Genomic DNA, 15,432 nt, shown 5'->3' with positions numbered 1-15,432 from the left:
GGGCCCTTTTTGTCTTCAATTTCAAAAGCTTTCTAAATGTTTGCGAAAAGTTGAAATTATTAACTTAATTAATATGTAATTAGTTTTTTTTGTATATCAACCGAATTTAGTGTTGATTTTTATCAAATTGATATAAATAAAGTAAAAAAAATTGACTCCAAAAGGTTCTTATTCTATTTTTTAAAACTTTTCCGTAGCACAAATCTTCTTCATCTCTATGACCTTTATTTTCAGCAAAATATTCATATTAATTTGCCTTCCGCAAGATATGTTTAATAGTGGTCAAGGTGGCTTCCAACGACTATTTTCGATCTTCAAAAAAGTGTGTCACGCTGTATATCTTCTTCTTTAATAAGCTTGACAAAAAGTAGATAGTTTATTTTTACTTTTTCTTTTTATATCTTTTTCCTTTTGCTAATTTTTGTCCTTGTTTGATACTTCATACTCTGTAATGAATCAAGAAGTAAGATTTACCTTCCCTGAATATCCCATCATCCACTTTACTTGATCATCTTTAAGAATCTCTACAAGCACTTATGATTAGTGGCGCAGCCACATACTTTGAAGGGTGGCCACACCCTTTATCAAAACATTATAGTGTATATATAAAAAATTATATTGTATATATAGAAACTTATATTGTATATATATTGTTCCCTTTTATAAATTTAACAATGTAACACAAGTTTCATACCTGCAAATTATAATATTGACTTAAAGAAATAGTGAGGGTTAAAAATTTTCCTATTCTATACGTCAAATGTTGATTTTATAGCTTAATAACTTGGTCATAAATTGATTGACTAGGCCTTGTAAAGGTTCGATTTTAGGAAGGATTAGTGTTTAATTTTTTGGAGGAATGTTAGTGTATATCTTAAGTATACTTAGTGTATATTCACTGTATAATTGTAGTTTCACTAAGTATATAATAAGTATACCTTGAGTTGACATAGAGTACACACAAAAAAATTAAAAAGTAGACATAGGTATATTGTGGGATTTCTGTGATATTTTTATTGGAAGATTTTGCCCATTTTGAAACAATTTCACAATTTCAACATCAAATCACTGAGTTATACGCGAGTATACATTTAAGTTTACATTGAGTATATAAAATCTATAGTATACAATAGGTATATTGTGGGAACTCTGCAATTTTTTCTTTTACCAGATCTTTGTCAATTTTAAAATAATTTCATAATTTCAACATCAAATTTAATGTATGTGACATTGATTGTAGAAGAAAAATAATCCAGTTATGGTAAAAAATACTAGATTGTTAGATTTTTATGGAATGCATCTTTGTTCTCTTTTCCTTGAAACACATCGCAGTGTTTTGAAAAATGATCATTTTGGTTTGTTTTCTTACTGCTTAGGGTTTGAAAATAGTAGATCCACTGTTGAAAGCATGGATTCTAAATGAAATTCTTTTAAAGGATAAATGGTGGTCGAGAGTTTTGATGGGTTGGGATATTCCTACCAGGTTGATTTTTTACCTACTAGAAGATATTAATTTTTGGATAATAAGTGGAAATTTTAATTATTAGGCTAGGCTAGGTGAAGATGGGGTTGCCACTATACATCGCAATCCCTCATTTTGAGTTTTAACATTTCGTTTCTGTATGCGGCAAAATTGGTTAGTGACAGTTGGATGAATGAGAAGGTGACACGTGAAGCTGAAGACAGGTAGGATGTGAGTCAGCAAATAGTCGATACCAGTTGCAAGCATGTGACCGGTGCTGGATGAATTCCGAAAACATGATAAAAGATAACAAATATTTGAAGAATTGATGTCGGATAACATTCAATGAGTAGCCGTTACATAGAATATCTGCACGTATAGCCAACTGTTATGCAACCATCAATGACAGTTTTATTCTCAGTCAAGAGGAGCTTGATTTGAGGATCTTGTCTCCCTAGACATAGCTATAAATAAGAGAATTAGCACCCATTATTGCAAACGAAAAATATTCTGTACACAAAGGCTATATTCTACTCTCAAATTATAAAATTATTTTCTTTCTTTTGTTCTTAATATTGTTCATACTACTGCTTCCGGAGAAGATCATCATACCAGCATGCTTGTATTTCTTTAAGTTATTTTTACATTCTTAATTTCATTCTTGTTTATTTCATATTGTTGGATCAAATTAATTCACGTGTCAATAAATCATATTATAAATTCAACTGTACCGTTTTACGTGTAAACAGTTTGGCGCCCACCTTGGGACATAGATAATTGTGTAATTGCTTTGACCCATTCATCTATTACTAACAAATTTTGATTTTTTTCTTAGCAAAAGAAAAATCAGATATGGCCGTTAATGATGTCAACAATTCCTATAATGTTGGACAACATAATGAATGTGATGACGTGTTCCAACGTGATGATTCAACCAGCGAAACCTGCAATGAAAGAGATGAAACAACTCCAGTTCGCAAAAGTCAAATTCCTCGACATGTGAGGAGTCCAACTCCTGGTGATTTGGATGATGACCATGTTGCTGAAACGGTCAAAATCTTGAGAGAGCAACAAAAGGGCAATTATGGATCACCTCTCAAGACAAGATCAGGTGATGACAGAGTTGAAACATGCATTATCGGTTGCTTCCAATAATGCTAATGGAAGAGCTCAGATTCCTCCTAGCATCCCTGCAAAGCAAACATTCCAAAGAACCAGTAACAACGCTCTAAGGGAGGAGTTTGGTTTTGACGAGGTAGGAGGTACCAGTAGTGGATCTGGGAACGTCAACAACACATACGACCCTTTCAAAACCGAGCTCATGAGATTCATGAGAGAAATAAATGAGCGAATGGACCAGAAGGCAAAGGCATTTCATGCTCAGATGGATCAGATCCCAGGAGCGCCACCGGTGTTAAAGGGATCGGATTCTAAAATATATATGCAATTGCCGTTTAAACCAAGTGCGGCTCTAGAATTAATCTCAAAGAGGTTTAAAATGCCAGATATTCTGAAGTATGATGGGACTTCAGATCCACAAGAAGATATCACAACCTACACTATGACTGTAAAGAGAAACAACCTGGCCCAACACAAGATCGAATCTATTTTGTTGAAGAAGTTTGGCGAAACCCTGAAAAAGGGTGCCTTAACTTGGTATTCTCTTTTACCTGAGCATTCCATTGATTCTTTTAAAATTCTTGCAGATTCATTTATCAAAGCTCATGCTGGAGCAAGAAAGGTTCAAGCAAAAAAGGCAGATATATTCAGAATATCCCAAGGAGAATCCAAATTGTTGCGAGAGTTCGTGATCCCATTTTAAAATGAAAGGATGCTATTACCAGCAGTACCGGATGAGTAGGCAGCGAAGGCATTTGAAAAGGCTCTCAACCCATTGAGTTCCAATGCCTCTCAGAAACTAAATAAAGGCTTGCTAGAATTTTAGTCAACCATATTGGCAGAAGTTCACAATCATTATGAGTCAAAGATTAGAATAGAAGATGATTGACTGGGTTCCTCGGTGTCTTCCAAAGGACGGAATCGTGATTGGAATCAAGATAAATTTAAAAATGATTTTAAAGAAAATCGGAGGTCCTCTAGAAGTCGTTTTCAACCTTACGAGAGGGCCGATGTACGTGGAAATAATGGTTTTCAGTCATCGAATAGGTTCGCTTCCGAAGAAGGGCGGATCGTGGTTGAAGTAATAGATCATTGCAGGAGAAAGAGGTATCGGGGTCCCGAGATTCAACATATCCCAGGTTATCCGATTATAATTTTAATATCAACTTGGTAGAATTGGTGTCGGTTATGAGGAATATTAAAGAAGCTAGGCTCCCGAAACCAATCCGATCGGATCGTAGCCAAAGGGATCCTAATCTATGGTGTGAGTTCCATGGAACTCACGGACACAGGACGGGGGACTGCCGACACCTTCGTGAAGAAGTAGCAACATTATTGAAGAATGGTCACATCTGAGAGTGTTTAAGTGATCGCGCTAAGAAAAACTATGGGAGAAACTGAGATGTTGCAGAACCATCAAAACCGGCTGCAGGGTCACCTCGTATGACGATAAATAGGATCTTCGATGGAGATAAAGTAAATGGGTGACATTTCGGCAGCAAAGAAGACAAAGATATTGGTAGCTCATGGCAAGAGGATCCGAGAGATATCAGAAGATAACATCACATTTGCAGAAGAAGATGCTAATGGACTTATTCTCCCACACAATGATACTTTGGTAATCTCTCTTAATGTTTTAGATTTCTATATTAAACGTGTGTTGGTTGATCCAGGAAGTTTAGCCGACATCATACAATGGAGAGTTCTGGAGAAAGTGAAGTTAACCGGAAATATAGTTTCGGCAATAAAACTTTTAGCGGGGTTCAACTTAATACGTGTTATGACCCGAGGAGAAATTCTGCTACCCACGCATGCCGAAGGGGTAACGAAGACCACCCTGTTCGAAGTGATAGATGGAGACATAGGTTATAATGTGATCCTGGGGAGGCCATGGATACACGAAATGAAGGTTGTACCTTCAACATATCATTAGCTCTTGAAATTTCCCACACCAGAAGGGATCAGACAGATTAGAGGAGATCAACCGTCTGCAAGGAAAATGAACGCAGTGATCATTTCCAGTAGCAAGGTTAAAGAAACGAGCAAATAGTAATTACAGGAATTAGTGACCTCTTCTACCTCAATTGAAGATAATAAAGAAGAAGAGTCATCGGAATTTTATCAGGTACCGAGGTCTTTTCAGGTACCGAAGAAAACATATGCGACCAAATCAACTGCAAAAGAGCTTGGACAAGTGGTCTTGTTCGAAGAATTCTTAGAAAGGAAGTTTCACTTAGGAACGGGTTTGAGTCTCGAACTCAGGTTAAAAATTATGGATTTTATAAAATCTAACGTTGATTGTTTTGTATGGTCGCATTCAGATATGACAGGTATTCCATTGAAAGTTGTTGTCCACAAGCTGAGCTTGGATCCTAACTTCCCTCCGGTAAGGCAGAAGAAGCGACCAATATCAGAGGTCAGAAATAGGTTTGTCAAGGAAGAGGTAACCTGGTTACTGAATATAGGTTCAATTCGGGAGGTAATTACCCCGATTGGCTAGCTAACGTAGTGGTAATACCTAAAAAGAATAATAAATTTAGAATGTGTGTAAATTATAAAGATTTAAATAAGGCATGCCATAAAGACTCTTTCACGTTGCCAAACATTGATCATGATTGATGCTACGGCCGGACATGAGTTAATGAGTTTTCTTGATTCTTATTCCAGGTATAATCAAATTAGGATGGACCCGAAAGATCAAGGGAAGAATTATTTTATCAAAAGTTTCGGCACATACTGCTATAATGTGATGACCTTTTGGGCTTAAAAATGTCAGAGCCACTTATCAGAGGCTTGTTAATAAAATGTTTGAAAAGCAGATAGGTAAGACAATTGAAGTTTATATTGATGACATGTTATTTAAATCTCTTAATGCAGGAGATCATCTGGAACATCTCCAAGAGACATTTGACATTCTGAGAAAATACAACATGAAGTTCAACCCGGAGAAGTGTGCCTTCAGAGTTGGTTTCGGTAAATTCTTGGGGTTTCTGGTCTCTCAAAGAGGAATTAAAGTAAACCCTGATAAAATCAAAGCCATCGAGGATATCCACGACCAGTTAAATAAGTGTGAAGAAAGTACAGAGGTTGACCAGTAGATTGGCGGCTCTAGGTAGGTTCATCTCGAGGTCTTCGGAGAAGTGACATCACTTCTTTTCACTTTTGGAAAAGAAGAACGATTTCCTGTGGACTCCGAAATGCCAACAGGTACTGAAAGATCTAAAAAGGTACCTATCTAGTCCTTCGTTGTTATCAAAACCAGAAGAAGGTGAACAACTGTTGATTTATCTGGCGGTCTCGAAAGTAGCGGTAAGTGCTGTTTTGGTCTGGGAAGAAGAAGATACACAGTTTCACGTTTATTATGTTAGTAAAATATTATCGGGAGCGTAAATACGATATCCACACCTTGAAAAGCTGGACTTAGCTCTCGTAATTGCCTCTCTAAAGCTTAGGCCTTATTTTCAATGTCATTCTAGGGCCATTGTGACAACCTTTCCCTTGAGGAATGTCCTTCATGAGCATGAGTGATTCATTTGGATAAATGGGCAGTCGAAGTTAGTGAATTCGACATTGAATACAAGCCTAGGACTGCAATCAAGTTACAAGTTTTGGTCGACTTCATGGCTGATTTTAGTCGGGGATTAATGCCTTTAGCTGCTAAAGAAGCAGTGTTGGTATCGGGAGCGGTATCAGGAGTTTGGACCTTATTTGCGGATGGAGCTTCCAACGTAAAAGGGTCCAGTCTCGGGGTAGTATTAATCACTCCTTCGTGGGAAACCCTGAGACAGGCCATTAGAACCGTGTCACTAACTAACAATGAAGCTGAGTACGAGGCTTTGGTTGCAGGACTTGAACTAGCTCGGGGACTAGTTTCCGAGGTCATCAAAATAAAGTGTGACTCCCAGCTGGTGGTGAACCAAGTATACGAAAATTTCGACACCAAGGAGGAGCACATGTAACAATATTTGAACAAGGTTCAAGTATTACTTTTCCGGTTCATGGAGTAGTCAATCATCCACTTTCCAAGGGAGGAAAATGTGGAGGCAGATGCATTGGCTAATTTGGGTTCATCCACGGAAATGAAAGGGTCTGTTGTTGGTGCAGTAGTTCAAAAATTATTGAATTCAATGTTGGATGTAGACGACTACTATGAAGTTAACTCAACCAACTTAATTTAGGAGTGGAGAAATGAGTTTATAGAATATCTAAGGCATGGCAAATTGCCTGAAGACCCAAAAGCATCCCCGACGCTATGGACCAAGGCAGATCGTTACTGTCTTGTTGACGGTCAATTATACAGGAGGTTGTTTTAAGGACCATTGGCTCGGTGTTTAGGGACGTCGGAGGCTGACTACATAATGAGAGAAGTTCATGAAGGAGTATGCGGGAACCATTCCGGTGCAAACCCGTTGGTTCTCAAGTTAATAAGAGCTGGGTATTATTAGCCCCAGATGGAGCAAGACACAAATATATTTGTACAAAAGTGTGACAAATGTCAACACCATGCACAATTAGTGCATCAACCAGCAGAACTTTTGCATTCGGTGGTGTCACCGTGGCCATTCATGAAATGGGGGATGGACATAGTCGGTCCCTTACCACAAGGACTCGGTAAGGTAAATTGTTTTTTGGTTTTAACTACTTATTTTACTAGATGGGTTGAAGTAGGTGCTTACCAAAACATCGGAGAACGAGAAGTGATCGATTTTATATGGTATCATATCGTCTACCGGTTTGGAATACCAAAAGAAATTGCTTTTGACAATGGGCCACAGTTTATAGGTTCTTGTTACACCACGTACTTTCAAGTTAGAGTTCATCTTAAGTGAATCAATATGAGCCATAGAGTTGAAGGAACCTTTACAAAGATAATTATGGGTTAAAACAAGTTTTAAGGAGTATCGTGAGGGTTGGAAGGTTAAGAAGCTAATCGAATCAAAGAAAATAAGTTTTGTCGAAAGTCAACAAGTTGGGAATGTTATAACCCATATTTGTGGGTTGAGACTAGGGTGCTTAAGATGATAAGAAGGTAATGTTATGAGGTATTCTAGTCTTGTGATAAGTTTTGTAGCCAAGCGAGATGAAACAAAAATCGACAAAAGTTGTCACAAGTTATGTTCATTATTTTACTAAAAGTTTATGTCTAATGTTACTGATCTTTTCTCTCAATGTACTTAGATTTACGAGATGATACACCCACAAAATTGAAGATCTAGGAGTCTAGTTTCTAATGCAGTAAACCGTTTGTCAATATGATATCGGAGTTGAGAGATATTCTCATATTTGCAAAACTGCGCAAGCAGCTACTGTTGGGACCCACTTGAGACGGCCACCGATCGTACTTCTTGTAAAAGATGTTTCAGCCTTATTCGGGTCATTTCTCACCCAAAATTCGTTCTAAAAGCTCTCGAAAACTCTCTCTAACAAATCCCAATATCCAAGAACCAAACTCAAGGGAAATCAACTCAAATCATCATCAAAAGTGTTAAAAACTACAAGAGAATGCTTCTATGATGTTGTGGTGTGATTGAGGGCTATTTTGAGCTAAGTTGAGATGGGGTTTCGAGTTGTAGCTTCTGTCCAAGGTATGTATAACATCTTCTTAATTGTTCCTAAGGTTAATCTTGTGTTGGGTGTGTTGTTTGAGTGAAAAAACATAAGATAGCACTTGAAAGAACATGAGACATGGTTATCTTTTTGGTTAGACTGTTTCTTGGCCACATATATGGTTTGTGGTGGCTAGAAATTATGAGTAATAATTTGATAATGTTGTGGCTGCTGTTGTTAAGCTTTTCTAGGTTTTAACTAAGTTTGTTAAAGAAGAAAACATGAAACACAAGTGATTGACAATAAAAGTTAGGGTGCAAGGCGTATGGGGCTATTTTGGAAGTCATTTTGTGGATGTTTTGAATTAGGAATCATATAGTACATATAAGTATGATATTTTAAAGGTAAACCAATTTATGTAATAATAGTTGGATTCAATTTATGTTTTATTATTAGTAAAAATGATCTTGCCGCTCAATATAATTGTTAAGATAATCGGAGAAGCTCATATTGGATTATATTGTTATTGTTGTTGGGCTTTTGATGACCCTTAGTGGTCTTTGGGATGTAGTAAAAACAGGGGAGTTTCTGTCCGATTTTTTGTAAGCTATAGGACTAGCCAAATACGATGGTACGACATTATATGTTGACGACAATATCATTTCACTTGTTATAGACGCAAGAAGTCGTGTTGAGCTTGGTTGAGGAATAAGGAAGAGATCATACAAGTATGTTAAGGCAGTTCCTTCATTCTTTTGGCATGATCTAATTGAAATAAACGTAAACAATACGCTATTTCATAACGGATCCACTCCTACCAACTAAGTTTGTCCATGCTGTTCTTTCCTTATAAAGTTATTCTAAGCATGTATGAATGACCCTTGAATCCTATTGAGGTCCATATTGATGGTATGGATGTCCATAATGTTAATCAAATGTGCAACAACCCTACGTCACTCCGAAAGGTTTAGAACGTGATTCCATGAGTCCAACATGTATTATATATATGTATCTATTTTACTCTACCGAGTCGCGCTATAGTTGGACGGGTACGACACCTACTGTACAATCACTGATCAGTTGGGTCTTACCGAGCTTCACGTGGTCGGGCACGATTCAACCGAGCCTGATGATGGCCAGGTACATTTTTACCGAGCCTATTATGGCTGGGTACAATATGATGATGATGATGTCCACAAAAGCGAATGTTTTAAAAGCTTATGTATATATATGTATCATTCATTTCATGTCAGTAGCCCTTTCAGACTTACAGTTTGAGTTCTTTACTCCATGTTTCTTTCATGTTTATAATATATACTGCTTTCATGCCCCACATACTCTGTACTTTATTTGTACTAACATCCCTTTTTCTTGGGAACATTGCATTTCATGCCTGCATGTCCCGATAGACAAGTTGACAGACCTCCTAGGATGCTATCAGCTCAGAGGAAGGTGTTGGTGCACTCCACTTACTCTGGAGTTTCCTATTTGGTCAGTATGCTTTGGACATGTATTGATTGATATGGCGGGGCCCTGTCCCGACCCTTATGACGTTTATGTACTTTTAGAGTCTAATAGATAGATGTCATGTATATGGATGCTGGTAATTCCTTTTCGGTATATGTTTGAGTGTACAAATGGTCATGTCGGTCTTATAGGCCCGTATGTCACATGTATAAGTTTGTATATCATGTTGGATCATCCTATGTCGATTATTCCCTTATGTTTTGATGGTTTATCTCTTGACTGCCTTCCCAGCCCATTTATGCATGATGATATGATAAGAAAGATACGTTACATGGGTACTCGGTTATGTAAGGCCTGGTTGCCCGTCGCGTCCCTCCGATTTGGGTCGTGACAAACTTGGTATCAGAGCAGGTCTGTCCTACGGATGTCTACAAGCCGTGTCTAGTAGAATCTTATTTATGAGTGTGTTGCATGCCACACTTATAAATAAGAGGTTGCGGGATATTTTGGATTGTTACTTTCCTTTCATATTCTAGATCGTGCAAAAGATCGGAGTTGTAGGGAATTAAGTCTAACGTATGCATTGATGTAGGTTGTACAAAGATGTCATTACCCAGAAGAGATATAACTAGTCAGGATGTTAAGGAAGGATTGGTAGGGGTATGAGTCACACGCCCTCTATTGAGACAGATCCGTCTGAGGACCAGGGTGAGTCATTCCTTCAGACAACCCTGATTCCACTAGTACTAGAGGAGCTGAGGGAGGCTCCAGCATCATTAACTCTGACAAGTTCCACCACCGGCTCTGTTTATGTAAGAACATCAGTACAAGTATTGACGTAGTTGGTAGCCTCTCAGGATTGGCATCACTTGAGGGCCCCTGATAGTGATAGAGCCCTTGAAGGGTCAGGAAATTCACAACCTAAGGAGTGCGAAAGTCGTCTATATTTGCAAGAGATGATTCTGATGAAGCTATGGGATGGACTAAGAGGGCCAGATCAACTGATGCTTACATAGGACTGCTGGGCGGTGGTAGGTTATAGCAGATTGGGTTTGCACAGTGACTTGCGCATGATCAGAAAAGTAAAGCAATATGACAACTAAAGAATGAGGCATGTCAGAGTACGAGAAGTAGAGAATCAAGGATGTTTTGTTGAAATTACTTCCAAAGAAACGAGAAGTGAAATGTTGTGAAAAGTTTGTGCGAAACTAAATAGAGCAATATGAGTGAATAGGGAAGACTATTAATGGACATACGTTAAAGTATGGAAGTACAATAAGTTTCATAGGTAAGTGAGCTCTAAGGTTATAAAGTAATATGGGCCCCGTTTTCATTAAAAGTGGATTCATAATTTAAACGGGGATTATTAGAAGGTCAATTTAACCATACATATGCGAGGTGACGCTATCGAAGGATGACTTAGGATGAACTAGAACTAAGGTACCAATTAGAGATTCAAATGACTCTCACACTAGCTAGCATTGTAATGATAGAAAGAGGGAATAAGCAGAAGGAGGAAGAGGATTAGTGGGAGAAGAACCCTAAAAGAAATTGGTAAAGATATCCTTGACAAACCACGTGAACTAAAGTTAAACTCGTTGAAAGAAGGCATGCCAACAAGAACATATGGCTCGCTACATATATGGACCTCTATAAATTTCTCAGAGGAAGGAAGGTTAACCATAGGTCAATCGTAAGTTACTAGGAATATGGACCTATGGAAGGCAGAAAGACAAGTAGGACTTCAAGCGTGAAACATTGAATTATTTCCCTAAGGGGGGAGACGAGGTGGTAAAGTACTAAGTCGAGAGAACATTTGTTTAACAACAAAAATATTAGAGGATTGGAGACAAAAAGAAGTATAAGCAACTTTAAAGTAACGCACGGGTACAAGTAATATGGAAAAGAGACAATATTGATTTATAAATAGACGACAAGCATAGTCAAACACTTTATACATGGGAATGTTAACCTAAATAATTCATTAAATTTGGAAGATATGATCCCAAAGGAAATTTATGAGATTGAAAGGAGAAGGAAGAACAGTCATATGGAGATAGAGAGGGACCCGAGTACGATAACTCTTAAAATTAAAGATAGACCATGGTAATGTCCAAATGTTACAACCATGAGGGATAATCGAGATGACAACAAGAACAACGGAGTTAGTACGATATTTCAAAAAAAAAAAAAACCTAAAGAAGAGAAACCATCAAAGTGGAAACAATAAAGTCGACATCAAGGATAAGACTTAGGATAGACAATAAGGAAAGGACGAAGTAGAAAGAAACAGTATGAAGGCAAGCTATTTCACAACGTCAATTTCTTCTATAAATCAGAATCTAACCAACGAATAATACGTCAAATGTATACGGTAACAAGAAGATGGAAATCAATAGGTGATGTCTAGAACTATATATACAAGGGATTCAAAATATGTGGGAATTGGATTAGGGTTACAAATAAAGAATATCATAATATAAGCCAAATAAGAAGCCGTTGACAATTTGGGGCAATGAAAAAAATAAGGATGAATGGAGAACCATAATGGTATACATGTTTCATATAAGACGGCTTAGAACTAGAATAAAAAGAGCAGAACTAAGATTGTAATGGATGCGTTTAGTCATAAGTCATGGGTAGTTCGATAAATGAGCAAGCCCAAAAGGAACAAGGGGTTGACTAGAGGTCTTCACCAATTAAAAGGATCGAAATACGCTTGGTAGAATCAGTTAATAAAATATAATGGTCAGGAATATGGTAGATTCATCTCTTGTAGATAAGGAAGATTTCTGTTTTAGGAAAAGTTAAAAGAAGTATTTGGTAAGAGATAACTACAACTTTTTGAGTCTATTAAAGGAGGGATCTTGAAATATCATGGCCGATTGTGTATTGGGATAAAGGTTCATTATTAACGCTATTCTATTCATCTCGGAACGTCAAAAGTATACCATGATGTCAAAAGATTACATTGGTAGGATGACATGAAGGAAATTATTGTAGGGTTCGTAACTTAATATTCTAGTTGCTGATCAGACAAAATACAACATCAGGAACCCAATGTATTGACATGAATAAAGTAACCCAATATGGAAAGGAGAAAAGATTGTCATAAGATTCGTTACAAATATAGCAAGTTCGATTCCACATGGATGACTGTGGTTAGTTTTACAAAAATCAGTTTACATTTACTGGACAAATTACTAAAGGTTATGTAAATAGGAAGGGTGCAGAAGGTAGATCGGGTACAAAAATATTTATTCCTCGATTACGGTTAATAGAGGTGCTCAGTTATAGATAGTTTATGAAAGACCTCTCAAGAAACATGAGTACATAAGATAATTCTAGCAAGTAAAGCGTACAATTCAAATGATCAAAGATATGTTACAAGCTAAGATGCCAAATTTTATGGAAGGATGGGATAATCAATTACCGACTATTGAGTATTGCACAATAATAACTATAATAGTATCTATACATGGGGGAGGATCATAAGGAAATATTTTAAACTGCACGGAGTAACTCCTTATAAAGCATGATGCGGAAGGAAATATAAATTCCCCATAAGGCTTTTTGAAAGACAGAATCATTCGACCTGATTTAACGTATCAAGTTATAGAAAAGTCATCCTATTTCAAGAGTGTTTATGCTTAGAAGTGTCATAGATCGAACCCCAAAATGCGACGAAGAAACTTAAGGAAATATCGATTTGATAATGAGGCCTTCTTGAAAATTATGCTCATGAAGAGCATAACAACTTAATGGGACAATCTAATCAAGACATATATAAAGCCACGTCCAAACTACACAAAGAAGGGACTAAAGTGAATTTTCCCTCAGAATTAGGATCCGTTCACTCGGTTATCATGTTATGATATTGAAGAAATGCATTAATGGTATACAAGTAATAAAGGATCGATATTATGAGAAGATTCTAGTAGCTATAAATGAATCAGGAATCTATGCTATAGAAGCACATGAGGTTCAGATTACAGAAAACCTATTTTACGAAGAGGTTCTAGTTGCTATTTTAGATCATCTTGTCCACAAGTTGGGGACCAAGAAAGTAACTTCCGTAAAGATATTGTGGAGGAATAGGAACGTCAAAGGTAAGAAGTGAGAAGCCATAGAATAGACAAATTCTAAGTACCCTCAATTGTTTCAGATAGAAGATTAGGCTTACCTTTGGCCTTGAAATCAATTACGACCCTCACAAAATAGGTGGATAACCTCCAAAAGTCCACAATAACCTATCCATAACACGTATAATCTGTCGTTAACTCTTGACATACCTTCAACATCCGTAACCAAGGAACAATATGCCTCCGAGGCTCAATCATGTGTTTTTTATCCCATGTTATGTAATTTCAATCAACACTCATTTTATGATTAAATGCTATTAAGAATTGAAGCGTTACAATGTTTTCAGGAGTAGATTTGGACACAAGGTATGGGATAGTCCTGTTTGCATAGGAGGCTCTATTGAAATTTCCATAAAATCCGCGAGAGCTAGTTTCTCCTCTAAGACTCGTTTACATTCGAGGACGAATGTTCCAAAGGGGGAAGGATGTTACACCCCGTACTTTCAAGTTAGAATTCATCTTAAGTGAATCAATATGAGCCAGAGAGTTGAAAGACCTTTAGAAAAATAATGATGGGTTAAAATAAGTTTTAAGGAGTATCGTGAGGGTTGGAAGGTTAAGAACCTAATCGAATAGAAGAAAATAAGTTTCGTCGAAAGCCGGCAAGTTAGGAATGTTATAACCCATACTTGTGGGGTGAGACTAGGGTGGTTAAGATGATAAGAAGGTAATGTTATGAGGTATTTTAGTCTTGTGATAGTTGTGTGTTAAGTTTTTTAGCCAAGCGAGTTATGAAACGAAAGTCGACAAAAGTTGTCACAAGTTACGTTCATTATTTTACTAAAAATTTAGGTCTAATGTTACTGAGCTTTTCTCTCAATGTACTTGGATTTATGAGTGATCCACCCACAAAATTGAATATCTACGAGTCTAGTTTCTAACTCATTAAACCGTTTGTTGATATGATGTCAGAGTAGAAAGATATTCGCGTTTTCGCGAGACTGCGCAAGCAGCTCCTGTTGGGACCCACTTGAGACGGCCACCGACCTTACTTTTTTTAAAAAGATGTTTCAGCCTCATTTCTTATCATTTATCACCCAAAATTTGTCCGAAAAGCTCTCCAAAACCCTCTCAAACATATCCCAAGATCCAAGAACCAAACTCAAGGGAAATCAACTCAAATCATCATCAAAAGTGTTAAAGACTACAAGAGAATGCTTCTATGATGTTGTGGTGTGATTGAGGACTGTTTTGAGCTAAGTTGAGATGGAGTTTCGAGTTGTAGCTGCTGTCCAAGGTATGTATAACATCTTATTTATTGTGCCTAAGGTTAATCTTGTGTTGTTTGAATGAAAAACTATAAGATAGTACTTGAAAGAACATGTGACATGGTTATCTTTTTGGTTGGACTATTATTTGGCCACATATATGGCTTGTGGTGGCTGGAAATTATGAGTAATAATTTAAAAATGTTGTGGCTGCTGTTGTTAAGGATTTCTAAGTGTTAACTAAGTTTATTGAAGAAGAAAATATGAAATATAAGTGATTGACGATAAAAGTTAGGGTGCTAGACGTATGGGGCTATTTTGGAAGTCATTTGTGGATGTTTTGAACGAGGAATCATATAGTACAATCTTGGATTGGAGCTTTTAAAACGAGCTCACCGCTCAATATGATTGTTAAGATAATCGGAGAAGCTTATATTGGATTATAGTGTTGTTATTGATGTTTTGGTTATTGTTGTTGTTGTTGGGA

The 15,432-nt window shown here is 37.1% G+C and overlaps 1 protein-coding gene across 1 annotated transcript; it reads left to right on the top strand.

Moving 5' to 3' along the window:
• Positions 1-4,061: 4,061 nt before the first annotated feature.
• Positions 4,062-5,679, top strand: LOC142177145 (uncharacterized). Its single transcript, XM_075245612.1, has 3 exons — positions 4,062-4,446; positions 4,903-5,060; positions 5,401-5,679. The coding sequence occupies exons 1-3, from the start codon at positions 4,062-4,064 to the stop codon at positions 5,677-5,679; spliced, it is 822 nt and encodes a 273-aa protein (XP_075101713.1).
• Positions 5,680-15,432: the final 9,753 nt, after the last annotated feature.

The sequence above is a fragment of the Nicotiana tabacum genome, chromosome 23 (assembly GCF_000715075.1).
Source record: "Nicotiana tabacum cultivar K326 chromosome 23, ASM71507v2, whole genome shotgun sequence".
Taxonomy (NCBI): Eukaryota; Viridiplantae; Streptophyta; class Magnoliopsida; order Solanales; family Solanaceae; genus Nicotiana; species Nicotiana tabacum.
Note: the sequence above shows the minus strand (reverse complement) of the source record. Positions and strands in the feature narration are given on the sequence as shown.

Bases quoted from the DNA above. Each gene is read 5' to 3' on its own strand.
- LOC142177145 (XM_075245612.1), top strand. From the start codon at position 4,062: ATGGGTGACATTTCGGCAGCAAAGAAGACAAAGATATTGGTAGCTCAT. The intron at 4,447-4,902 runs GTTATAATGTGA...GGTCGCATTCAG, and splicing joins AGTGATAGATGGAGACATAG to ATATGACAGGTATTCCATTG. The intron at 5,061-5,400 runs GTAATTACCCCG...TTTGAAAAGCAG, and splicing joins ATATAGGTTCAATTCGGGAG to ATAGGTAAGACAATTGAAGT.